Source organism: Empidonax traillii, unplaced genomic scaffold, assembly GCF_003031625.1.
Source record: "Empidonax traillii isolate 1590-97213 ecotype Southwest subspecies unplaced genomic scaffold, ASM303162v1 scaffold3:size4013460, whole genome shotgun sequence".
In the NCBI taxonomy this organism is placed as follows: Eukaryota; Metazoa; Chordata; class Aves; order Passeriformes; family Tyrannidae; genus Empidonax; species Empidonax traillii.
In genome coordinates, this window is record NW_020955196.1 from 3,204,666 (window position 1) to 3,218,266 (window position 13,601).

Sequence of the window (13,601 nt, forward strand, 5' to 3'; positions counted from 1 at the left end):
TCCTGCTGGCCACACTGTTCCTGATCCAGGCCAGGATGCCATTGGCCTTCTTGGCCACCTGGGCACACTGCTGGCTCATGTTCAGCCTCCTGTCAATCAGCACCCCCAGGTCCCTTTCTGCCTGGCTGCTCTCCAGCCACTCTGTGCCCAGCCTGTAGCGCTGCAGGGGGTTGTTGTGGCCAAAGTGCAAGACCTGGCACTTGGCCTTGTTGAACTTCATCCCACTGGAATCAGCTCAACTCTCCAGCCTATCCAGGTCACTCTGCAGAGCCCTCCTGCCTTCCAGCAGGTCAACACTCAGCATGCTGGGAGATGTCCAGCAGGAACCTTTTACAGGTTAGATTTCTCTCCTAACTCCTTCACAAGTAAACCCTTAGCTAACAACCAATAAGGGACACAAACTTTATGTTGGCAGTACGCCTCAAGGAACTATAACCACTGGCTGGACAAAATCAAGATGTTCTAACAAGTACTCCATGGAAAAAGCATTACTGAAACTACTCGAACTGACTTTAGACTGCCACATGAAATTAGTACTTGAACTCCAGGGTGCCTCCTTTGCCTCAACTAGGTTTTCCAGAGGCAGGACAGCCTTCAAGCTTAACTCATCTCAATCCTAAAGTGTCCAGCTTTAAGTAACTGGGGCACTTCCACCTCTAGTGAGAGTTGCTCCTACCCATGGCAGGGGGGTTGGAATTGGTTAAGATCCCTTCCAACCCAAAACATTCTGTGATTCTATCACAATGCAGTCTTAAATGCACTCCAATGTTGTAGATGTGACCACAGAGTGCATATTCAATAATAGGGTGGGAGAAAGTTTGGTTCAAATTTACAGGATGCTCTAATGAGTACTGGTCAAGACAACAGTAACTTGCCTTGACTCCTCTGAACTTCACTACATAGCACTGGTGATCCAGTTAACCATGTCAGGAATAACTGATTCTTAGGACAGGACTGTGGCTGCTAACTGGGCATAGCTGCAGAGATCACATCTCCATGTGGCCCCACTGGATGCCCTTTTGGGTAAACAAGTTGATCTCTGCCCCAGTGATCAGTGGGCTCTGCTTTCTTCCTCCCCACTGTTGGCCTTGCCACCAGTGACAGTCCCCACGAAGTGAAACAGTCTCTAACAACAAGCTTGCAGGATGATGCCACTCTGCAACAAGGCCAAGACTGGATTGGTTGCTGTGTGCTGCCACCAGCAAACTCCACTCTGTCTGCAAATTAGCAGGCCTGGAGTGGTGGAGACAAACCATACCAGACCTTGGTGATGCTGACAGCATAAAAATGTGTATCATCAACTTCTATGCACCCCTAAATTTCTCAAAATTTAAAGGTACTCACAAAGTATCTAGTACTCACGGCAGTTCATTTCAGGAGGAAAAAAACCACTGCTTTAACACAGGAATCAAACCAATAAAATTCCGAAATTCATGCCAAATCTTTCTTCACAGAAACCTGGTTACAATCTCTGTTCTGAATTTGGAAGTAAAAAAAAAAAATCTGCTTTTCAGGAACTCTGTAGAAAACTTGAAAATGTACTGAAGCTAGAAACTTGAAAAGGACTGAAGCTAGAGAGTTTTCTCCTCAGCATCCACAAACAAAAGGTAATCTTGCTCCAGGCTACTTAAATCAGAAGTATTGCTCCCAATGAAGTTATAAGGCAAGACACCACATTTCTCAATCTCACTTATAACATTAAAACCTTTTGGAACAAGACTAATGCAGTATGCTTCCTGGCAGCTAAAAGTATGGTTCAAAGCTGAGAAGCTGTTTTCTGATAAAATAAAAAAACCAGCTCTATCTCCAACAGTTCCAACTCTGGAGTTCTCAGCTACTGAAAACATTATTTCAGTGAAGTTTTCCTGTGAATGCAGGATCCTTCTTAGGCATCACTTCATGCTATACAGAAAATATCCCACCTCAAAACAAGAGATCTACAATTAAGTCTTGCTCCATTCCCAGGTAAGGACTCTTTTGAAATGATGCACCAGTAATGGGGACTTCTAGCATACAAAACATCAAAACCATAATGTAAGGACATGGCAATTTGGACACTGATCATTAAGACCTTGAGGCTCAGCTCTGCAACAGCCTCTTAGTTGGGGGAAGCATGTCATTCTTAAACAAGTCTAATAAGGAATGCTAAATATGTGAACTCATTTCTGCAAGACAGAGACAAACACTTTGAACAGCCATCCCAACAACTGATGAAGTACCAGCTTCATCCTTCTGCTCCCATGACAAAAGGTCAGGAAATACTTGAGTAACGGATCTTTTGTTTCAAAGCACTGGAGTCATGACCTATAAAGAAAACAGGCTTGTTTTCGGCATCAACCAGCCCCCACCTGAAGACAGGAGGTTGCTGCATTCAGCCCAACCTAGTTTATCTGGCATCCCCAAAAACATTCAGTATTCCTCACACTGAAGAGCAGAGACTTGGTCAATCCAGAGGGACTAAAAAGCAGTGGCTTCAGTATCCCAGACTACTATGCTGAAGTAGGATATTTTACAGATTTACCCATTCTGCTACCTAACATCTTAAGGACAAATCATCTGCTACAGTAAGAAGCACTGGTTATGCAGAACCAAAGGGGAGGCAAAGCCACCTTCATCCAACAGCACAGAAGTCAGGGGCTATTCAATAAGAAGGAAGTCAAAGAGCACATATTGATTCAAGTGCACATTCTAAAGAAATTGCTGCAGTGCTGCAATGCAAAATCAGCTCTACCTACAAAGTCAGGTAATCTGCTCTTTTTCCAAGGTACAAGTTTCATTACCTGCATCCTTGAAAAAGGAAGCTTTTCATCAACTAGAGCTAAAATCTAACTCCAATGAAATTGAATTAAAACTCAAGGAAACCTTGTGTAAGTATCTGCTTTTCCACATCCAAGTCATCTTTCCAAAGAATCCAAACCTCAGGTTTAAATGCCCCATTGCATTTATAACACTCACGCAAACCTGGATGAAATTTTGGTGTATGTAATTAAAAAATTAATCTAAAGTCTTTCTGACTAGCAGTATCAGCCATGGTTTCTTCCACCTGTATTCCATGACTTAATTATAAAACACCATCTGACAGTTCACTGCCTGGAAAAATGAAAAGATGCTGAAAACTCCAAAACCAACATACCTGTTATTTTGTCCCTGACAAGCTTGCAGGATTCTATCTCCCCAATGCTGCCAAACAGACTCTTCAGTTCTTCTTGAGTCATGTTTTGGGGAAGGTAGTTGACTATTAAATTGGTCTTGCTGTCTTCTGTGTTCCCAGAATCAACTGGTGACGAGCAATTGTTTATGGTGGTTGAACCATGGGCCGTGTTATTACAAGTTGGTCCGTTAGACAGCTGTGTTTCCATGGCAGCAATTACCTGCTGAAAAACAGAAAACAAGAAGCATCAAACCTCCTATTTCACTATCTAGTAGGAGAGTCTAAACAATAATGCAAGAGCTATCACTATGCAGAAACGGTACTGCCAAGGCCATATACTGCCTCTACACGCAAAAAAAAAAAAAAACCCTCCCCACCAATACAGAAGGATCTTAAGTGTTAGTCAAGGCAATACTTTAAAAACTTGCAGGAAAATGAAGTGTATCTTCAAGAAGCTCACTCAGTGACATCAACACTAAAAGCTTAGTTTTCATCCTCTGCCACTCCCTGTATTTAGGGGCATTACAGCCTTTCTATTATAGAAGTTACCAAGCAGAATTGGCCTGTTGCAAGGGTAATAATCATTTCTATAAACTTACAACTGGTTCGTGGAACAACATGAAATGCAGCTTTTAAGGTGATAGTATCTGATTATTTTCAGAAAAGTGAGGATGAACTGTATCCTGAGTATATTTCTCATAAGCAGCAGCAATCAAGATTAGTATTTTAAAGAGAGACTTAGAGGATATATAAATGTGCTGGGATGAAAAACTCTTACTTGACAACATCTATGTTAAGCCTATGTCACCACAGGTTGGAATTAGGTTTCTAAATGCTTTCATTTGACTAAATTGGCAACTCCTGGGTCTCAGTTCTTCCCTCACCTGAACTCTGAAAACATACAAATTTGAATCTTTTACTTTTAGATATCAAAATAAGGGAGTGACCACCACTCCAAGAACTGCTCTGTGCCTTGGAAGATCACAGAACAGAAATTCCTAGAAGCTATGCTAAAACACAGGAAGAATGAGGAAGTACCTGGAGACAGCCATCACGGTTTCACCAAGGGCATGTCCTGCCTGACCAACCAAGAGGCGTTTTATGACGGAATGACTCTGTCAGTGGACAAGGGAAGGGCTACAGATGCCAGTCATCTACATGGACTTCTGTAAAGCCTTTGACACAGGCCTTGCACCCCACAACATCCCTTTCTCTAAAGTGGAGATAACTGATGGGTAGATGGAGAAGAGAGTGGCTGGATAGCTGCATCCAGAGGATACTGGTAAACGGCTCAGTCTCAATGGACATCAGTGACAAGTGGTGTCCTTCGGGGGTCCATACCAGGACCAGTGTCATTCAATGTCTTCACCAGTAACACAGACAAAGGGATCAAGGGCATCCACATCAAGATTGCAAATGACATCAGGCTAAGTGGTGCAGCTGCCACACTTGAAGGATGGGATGCCATCCAGAGGGACCTGGTCAAGCTGGAAAACTGGGCCCATGGCAATATCAGGTTCAACAAGGCCAAGTGCAAGGTCATGGCAACTTGGCACCAGGGTCATTCATGGCAATTCCCAGTATCAATACAGGCTGGGGGATAAACAGATTGAGTGCAGCCCTGTCAAGAAGGACTTGGGGGTATTGGTGGATGAAGCTAGATATGAACAATGTGCACTGCAGCTCAGAAAGTGTGTTCTTGGTTCCACCAAAAGAATCATGGCCAGTAGGTCAAGTGAGGGGATTCTGCTCTTCTACTCCACTCTGGTGAGACCCCACCCTGAGTGCTGCATGCAGCTCTGGGGTCCTCAGTCAACAGCACAGGAAGGACATCAACCTGTTACAGCAAGTCCAGATGAGGCCACCAAGGTGATGGGAAAGATGGAGTACCTTTCCTACAAGGAAAGGCTGAGAGAGCGGGAACTGCTCAGCCTTGTAGAGCGGAGGTTTCCAGGTGACCTTACTGTGGCCTTCCAGTACCTGAAGGGAGCCTGCAAGAAACATGTAGAGGGACTTTTACAAGGTCCTGTAGTGGCAGGACAAGAGGAAGTGGCTTCAAGTTGAAACAGAGCAGGTTTAGATTAGATATTAGGAAGAAATTCTTTACTTTGACAGTGGTGAGGCACTGGCACAGGCTGCCCAGAGAGGCTGTGGATGCCCCATCCCTGCAAATGTTTACAGTCAGGTCAGATGGGGCTTTGATCAACCTGGTCTAGTGGAAGGTCACAGCAAAGTGCATTAGGGCTAGATGATCTTTAAGATACCTTTCAACTCAAACCATTGTATGATTCTGTGTCTCACCTCAAAGTAACTGACTGTATGACTGTAAGATGCAGCAGAAGTAATGTGGAGGACTCTAATTGTACACAAATACTTGTCACAAGCTGCACATATACAAAAGGCTCTCTGACATCTCAGTCAGTGATTGAACGGCAACAGTTGGTAATCACAGTGGATTTTTAAAGCCAGTCTAATATCCAAGACTTGGGCAGCCTATCCTCTTTGAGACCAACTATTCAAGGACAACATTCAAGAGGAAATTACCTAAGTTAATTCTCCAATGATACGCATTTCAACACAGAAGAAGACCAAGCAAGAAGTTTACTGAAGAAATCCATCAATCACTGAAATCCAACCTCATAATTAACTGCTGGGAGGAGCTCTCAAAAGAAAGCCTCTTGTAAAATCACAGTGTAGCATCAGGACCTCTGAAGGTTCTGCACTAACAGTCCAGTTTAAAGCACACTATGCAATCAATGCATATCGAAACAGCTGATTAGGTCATCTACGCTCAGGGAGTACATAACTGAACTTCCTAAAAATATGAGGGGGTAGAAGCTGAATTTCTAAATGTACATTTCAGACATTCCTGGGAACACATTTCTATGTTCCACATAGAGAAGAATTTTACAAGAGGTTACTTCAGCACAATGAAAAAAAAGGATGCGTCTGCTAAGAACATTTATTACAAATACATAATCTAGTTTTCTTAAAGAGCTGCAAATGGAACAACATTTTCTTCTCTTGTGACAAACTCAAAGGGATAACCAGCTCCTGCCACTGACAAAACAAGTCCACTGAAAAGATGATACAGGAGATGACCCCAGTTAAGATAAATTACTTTTCAAAAGACAAGTGTATCTGGTAGAGATAGTAGTCACAAATGCTGTGCTCCAACTGAGGCTCTCTAGGATTGCTTTTTCCCCTTTTTGTCTTCTACTTTCATATTTGACATGTTCACTTATCAAAATTCACAGGATTTAGCAAGGACAGCAAACAATTCACTTAATTGCACTTTTATTTTCATGTTCAGGTGGCAAGAACAGGATCCTAAGCCAGCATTCAAGTGAACAGCTGAAGTAGCCTGTGTGCGCTGAAAATTACAGCATTTCTCAGCTCTAGAACCATCTGCTCTGAACAAAGTGATATTAATATGTTTTACAAATAATGCATATCCCACTGATAGGTTTAATAGAACTGTTCATAAAAGACAACGCACAAAGCACTAAATATTTTTCACTCAGAAAAGTAGAATGAGATAAATTTACAGTTTTCTAACAATTTCTTAGAATAAGACTGGTAAATATACTTTAAAGATAGTAATCATAAACACACAGTATACAGGTTTTCAAAGTTACTGCAACTTAGTATTCAGACCATACCAAAACCATTTTAATACAATACTCCTCTTCAATTACCCACCAGGTATTTTGAATTAGTACTAAAATCTAATTGACATTAGAAGAAAGGCAAGCCACTGCAGTGTAATTTCCACAGGAGATCACCATATTATGGTAAAAGTTGTCTTGGCATGTCAGTGTGCTCTAGGCTCTCACAAATAAGAACACAACCTACAGCCTATAATGGAACATATAAGTTAGCATTCCAAATGGGAGATTTAAAGACTTTGGTATGGCCTCAGCACTATTAACATGTAAAAAAGCAGCCTACAGAATTTAAGAAAAGTCCCACAGACCCCAGTCCAAGGCTCTGCTGCCCACGAACCACTTCTAAGCAGAGAAGCCACATCACACAGTCTGACTGCCATGTTAGTTTGGAGTTGCCGTCTGCAATATGGACACAAAAAGTACCGTATGTTAGATTAGCAAGATAATGCAACAAATCAGTTTGTACAAATTTACAGTAATTGCATTTATATATTCCCAGCACGTCCATGCAGTGTGGCTTAATTGGATTTGAGGCAATTCCAATCTAATCTTTCCAAATTCAGTTCTAAAATTGTTTTTCTTATGTGAAGTAAGATGCTTATTTTTAAGAAGATTTAAAAGATAATGCAGTCTGGTTACCCCTGTGTCTACCCTGGAAACTACCTCCAGAACCACACCATGCCTAAAAGAAACTGTATCACAAAGGAAATTTTAAATCTTCAAGACTGAAGAGAAAAGAAAGAAAACACAGTAAGTTCCAGATTTTCCATCAGCACATAAGATGACCATGCACCCCTGAAAGATAGCTCCCCTTACATGCAAGTCTTTCCCAGCCCACAGAAAAAAACTACACCAAACTACCTTGTCAGAATCCAGTCTGTTCTTAAAATTCTAGGTTTTAAAAATTAATTAGAATCTTGCACAGATGATATTCACTATGTTGCCTTGCAAAAGCCATTTAAAAGTATCACTGGATATACAACTGGCAATAGAGTCAAGGACTTCTCAAGTGAAATAACTGGGGCAAAATACGGAAGTGTTTTTCATGAGGGTATTTCTGTCCCCAAGAACATTCTTTGTTTTAACTAAAAAACTGCTGCAAATCCAATTGGATTTACATTGAACAGTGCTAGGAGGATACCACAAAAGCTAATAGGCCACTTGCAGATGATTACAAGTAGTTTGGATGTGAAATACAACCACAATAGGAACAACAGGCACAAATAGGAAGACTCTTGATTCTTGCCACAGTTTGAGACTACTTCCTTGCCCTTGGTTAAAAGAAAGGGCAAGTCTAAATTTGATTTAAAAAGACAGGCTTCAGAGGGCTGGTGCATCCAGGGTTTATAAAGATGGACTTCAAAACTTTTTCTGTTTCTGTTTTAAAATGGTGAAAATTACTTTTCAGTTTGCTACGAAGTTCATATGGTTAGCTGACTTCATATCTTATCTTTATTTCTAAGTTAATAAAGACCATCAGTCGTCTCTTTATGCAAAACACTGATGCTTTGGTATCTACTGCAAGCTTGCACGCCATTCTCTCCGGTGTCAATCCAAAGCCAAGAGCGACAACTGCGCTGCTAAAGCTCTCTGTTCTTTACAGCCAAGTACATTTCATTAACTGCTTATCACAGGAAAAAATCCAAAAGTCTCAACCAACTTCTTTTACGTCCAGACAAGCTTTATTAAGGAGAAAGCATTAAAGTAGCACTCTCCAAAATTTTCTGATGTGTGTAATAGGCATTTGGATCTCTATGGCTTTCAAAGCAGTGTAACCCCATGGATTATTTGCTTCCCATGAACCACAGGCTATAGAGGCAAAACTTCAATAGGACAGCTTACTTGTACGTACAGGCCTTCTGTGTACTCATGACAGACTTCACCATTCTCGAGCACTGCAGCACTTCTCAGAAAAAGAAAGGAGTACCTCTCATTTGAGGTACTTCCAGTTTGTGTAACACATCTGTCCTTACTGAAGAATTCTATAACATACTTGCTTCAATGTGCAATTCAATTCTCTACCACACCACTATGTCTCCAAATCATATTTTGCTTTAGCAATTTTCCGACCATTTTTGTTATCTTCAAAGCTGCAGACTGCTCTTTTACATCTAGTTTGGAAAACTGGGGGAGTTCTTATTATTTTATTTACACTTCTACCCGACCTTAAAAAAAAAAATCAAAAACAAACAAACAAAATTGTATGGCTAATTATATCATAGAAAAAATAAATTAGGTTTTCTGAAAGTCAGTTTTCTGCCTAACCAGCGTACTAAAACAGCACATTACCATAGAATTGGAGCTGCGAGTAGTCTGCAACATAAGTTTTAAAGTTCTGAACTACTGAAGAAACTTTAGTATCATTAAAAAAACCTAATTCAGTTTTTGACTATTAGATTCAGAAACAGTATTACACTTTAGGTTATTAAACTATTTCAGCAGTTACTCCACTCAAAACCTATGAAAACACTGAGTTCAGTAAACAGGGTTCTATGCCTACTGAGTAAATGTAAGCTTGTCTTAAAAGCATTCAAATTAAGAGGGGAAGAAAGTCAAGGTGACCAAGTAAATCTGCTCCTTCTTTACAATGATGAAAGAAAACAGAGCTAAAGACAAAGTTGTTCAGTTCAGCAAGCTGAGTGGTTCCTTTTGTTAACATACAGTGCATGGGAGTCATCTATTTCTCAAGCTCACTTTTAGTTCACCAGACACAGTTAAGATTTTAAACCCAAACACTCTTAAACACTATTTACAGCATTAACTGAATCCCAGTTTCTAATTAGCTGCAGTCATGAGTAAGGTTAAAAAGAAAAAAAAAACAGGTAGGCTTTTTGTTTTTCAAGAGCAAAATATCAGGAGTTCAAAAGCCATATGATTTATGCAATTAGTTCTGGTTGCCATACAATAGTTCCAATTGTAGATTTTTATATGAGAGCTTTAGAAAACAAAGTAGAGGTAGCAAGATGAAGATGGGGAAAACAGTAGTCACAGTGGGCTATCAATTTTCCTGCAACACATGTATTTTGTTGTGTAACATACTGAATTGTTCATGCTTAGCTGAAAATACAAGTTGAGGTGGGATCCTGGCAGTGTTGCAACAGAACCAAGGAGGTGGTAAAACAAGCCTTCAACCACCATCACCACCTCACCTGCATATATACATACACACACACACAGAGATATATATATGCTAGGGAGAAACCTTTAGTGCCTCACACTTCTGACCAAAATATTCCTACCACCTGTTTGATTCATCCCTGTGCACCCCTGCCACTAAGGGGGCAAAAAGTAATTTTACATAGGTTTTATACACAGAATTTATTTCTATTTCTATTACAGACACCACACACACACAAAAAAAATCACTGCACAGATGCCTGCCCTGGTTCAGCTACATACTTCTGTGAGAGGCTGAAATGTTAATGTTTAATTATCAAAACAATGCAATTTGCAAATGCAACAGGGTGCTTTGCTGGGTCCGAGTTTGTACCCCTTGGCCAAGGGAGATGAGGAGGGTTTTGGGTGTGGTGGCAAAACCTCTGATTCGCCTAAGACAGAGGGGGTGAGCACCCAGCAGGAAAGGCTACAATCTGGGTGAAGAAGTAGACCTTATGGAGGTGGGATAGTGCTTTTAATCAAGCCAGTGTCCTTACACAACTGGCTCAGGCACAAAACTCCCCCCCCCCTTCCCACCCCAAACACCTTAAAAAAAAAAAAAAAAAAGCCTTCATTATTTGATGATTCATGAAATGCATGAAAGCACAGCATTAATTCATGCATACTCAAAAAAGTAATAAGGGTTTGCTTGCTCAAAAAAAACCAGTAAGGCATAACAGCAGCTGTTCAATCTGGCATATGCAAAACCCATTACACAGGTTACCAGAATATCCCACACTTCTTTATGGTTAAAGGCACATATAGGCCAGAGGGCATCTCTTCAGTCCAGAACCTTGCCTGTCAGAACAAAACACTATTCATTCTTTCAGTTTCCCTGAAGGAAAGACAGCTGTCAAGGAAAGCATGATGGTTACTCTACTGTCCACACATTAACAGCATAACCTGGTGAGTCTGTACAAACAGACTAAAGAATGCTTATTTCTTCATCTGTGTTTTCACTTTGTCTTTAATAGTATAAAACCAGTATTTCTCCATTCTAAGCCCTTCCCGCTTGCTTGTCCATTCATTTGTTGTTTATTGCATTATTTAAAAATCTGCAGCACAAACCAGATCAGGGTATTGCTTGAGGAGAGAACTCATACAGATCAAGAGAACCAACCAAAAGTGTACCTCTTGATTTATGCAAAGTTATACAGAAGAACTCTGATAAAACACAGATCAAAGACCAAGAAGCCTCACAGAAAACTCAGAATTCCTCTGATAATAAGGTGGTTTCAAAATTTGCAATTAACAGAAAGTTACTGGTGTAAACACAAGCAACTAAGACCAGAAAGCAGGATTCCCATACAACAGTAAAAAGCCAACTATATATGATCTCAAAAGTGGGAGGTTCGAAGGGGAAAATTTTCACCCTGATTCTTGAATGAATCACTAAACAAGTAAGACAACCTAACACTTCTATACCTTGGCCTCAAAGTCACAGTCAGTTAAGAATGAAGATGTATATGAAAAAAAAAATCATACAGGATGTAGGGGAAAAGGATTGCAATTCACCCTTCTGATTGGTGGTGCAAAAGTTAATCTGCAGAAGTTCTAAGCAAGGACAAAGAGGTAACAAGGCAGATTTGTGCATTCCAGACAATGAGAAGACAAGTGGACACCTGCAGACAGTTGAGCAAGAAATAGCCATTAGTACAGGCATGAAAGGACACTAAAATGACAGAAGGAATAAAAGTAAAGATACTAAGAAACACTAAAAATGTATACACACCAATTAAAAAGTCTCCACTCCATATGAAATGCTTTTCAAAACTCTTAACATTCTTGCAAAATACTTAAGAGTATTCTAATACTGCTCTAAACAATGCCCCACTGAAACTACTATTAGGAATACAGCCAATAAATATTTTCAAGCAGTTCTGAAAAAAAAAAAATGCATGCACAACAAGGCAAGGACATCGACTGACAGTGGAATGTCTAGAGACAAAACAGGAACTCTTCTAACCACAATTACTGATTATTGCATCAGCTGGGGTAAAGGGAGAGAAACATACAGGTTAATTTACCTCAGAAACCATACTAGAAAGAACCCTAAGTCTTCTTTAAAAAAAGAAACAGCCTATTAAGTGATAAGTTAAAGTGAGACTCCAGTGAAGCGTAACCATTTTTGTGTTCCTAATTATTCAGGTCGATTTAAACACACAGTCACTTCTACCAAGATAACTCGTTCCCTGAGCAAGATAGCATCAACATGCACTATTCATAGAATCATACAATAGACTGAGTTGGAAAAGACCTCCAAGATCATCAAGTCCAACCCCTGATCCAACTCCAATTACTATATCATGGCACTAAAGGCCACATCCAATCTCTGCTTAAAAACCTCCAGGGATGGTGAATCCACCACCTCTCTGGGTAGGCCGTTCCAATGCCTGATTACCCTCTCTGTAAAGAATTTCTTCCTAACATCTAACCTAAACCTCCCCTGGCAGAACTTGAGCCCATGTCCTCTTGTCCTATTGTTGGTTGCCTGGGAGAAGAGACCAACCCCCACCTGGCTATAACCTGCCTTCAGGTAGTTGAAGAGAGTGATGAGGTCACCTCTAAGCCTTCTCTTCTCCAGACTAAACAAACCCAGCTCCCTCAGCCTCTCCTCACAGGACTTGTGCTCAAGTCCCTTCACCAGCCTCGTTGCTCTTCTCTGGACCCGCTCCAGCACCTCAATGTCCTTCCTGAACTGAGGGGCCCAGAGCTGAACACAATACTCAAGGTGTGGCCTCACCAGCGCTGAGTACAGGGGAAGGATCACTGCCCTGCTCCTGCTGGCCACACTGTTCCTGATCCAGGCCAGGATGCCACTGGCCTTCTTGGCCCCCTGGGCACACTGCTGGCTCATGTTCAGCCTCCTGTCAATCAGCATCCGCAGGTCCCTTTCTGCCTGGCTGCTCTCCAGCCACTCTGTGCCCAGCCTGTAGCGCTGCAGGGGGTTGTTGTGGCCAAAGTGCAGGACCCGGCACTTGGCCTTGTTGAACTTCATCCTATTGGAGTCAGCCCAACTCTCCAGTCTATCCAGATCCCTCTGCAGAGCCCTCCTGCCTTCCAGCTGATCGACACTCCCTCCCAACTTGGCGTTGTCTGCAAATTTGCTGATGATGGACTCAATCCCCTCATCCAAATCATCAATGAAGACGTTAAACAGAACTGGGCCCAGCACTGATCCCTGGGGGACACCACTGGTGACCAGCTGCCAGCTGGATGCAGCCCCGTTCACCAGCACTCTCTGGGCCCGGCCCTCCAGCCAGTTCCTAACCCAGCACAGAGTGCCCCTGTCCAAGCCATGGGCTGCAGCTTTTCCAGGAGTATATTATGGGAGACAGTGTCAAAGGCTTCGCTGAAGTCCACATAGACACATCCACAGCCTTTCCCTCATCTACCAGGTGGGTCACCTGATCGTAAAAGGAGATCAGGTTGGTCAGACAGGATCTGCCCCTCCTAAACCCATGTTGGCTGGGTCTGATCCCTTGTCCATCCTGTAGCTGCTGTGTGATTGCACACAGGATGATCTGCTCCATAACTCTGCCAGGCACCGAGGTCAGGCTGACAGGCCTGTAGTTACTAGGGTCAGCCTTGCAGCCTTTTTTATGGATTGGGGTGATATTTGCCAA

The 13,601-nt window shown here is 41.8% G+C and overlaps 1 protein-coding gene across 12 annotated transcripts in view; it reads right to left on the minus strand.

Annotated features, from left to right (window-relative positions):
* The window catches only part of ELAVL2 (ELAV like RNA binding protein 2), a 124,172-nt gene that overhangs the window by 45,646 nt on the left and 64,925 nt on the right, over positions 1 to 13,601 (minus strand). For 4 of the 12 annotated variants that reach the window (XM_027911437.1, XM_027911453.1, XM_027911461.1 and 1 more), the window contains exon 2: positions 3,134 to 3,374. In XM_027911437.1, coding sequence (XP_027767238.1) covers positions 3,134 to 3,374 — 241 coding nt within the window. Of the gene's footprint in view, positions 1 to 3,133; positions 3,375 to 7,127; positions 7,688 to 13,601 lie in introns of those variants that run through there. The other 8 variants (XM_027911229.1, XM_027911290.1, XM_027911352.1 and 5 more) reach the window with 5 other exon arrangements.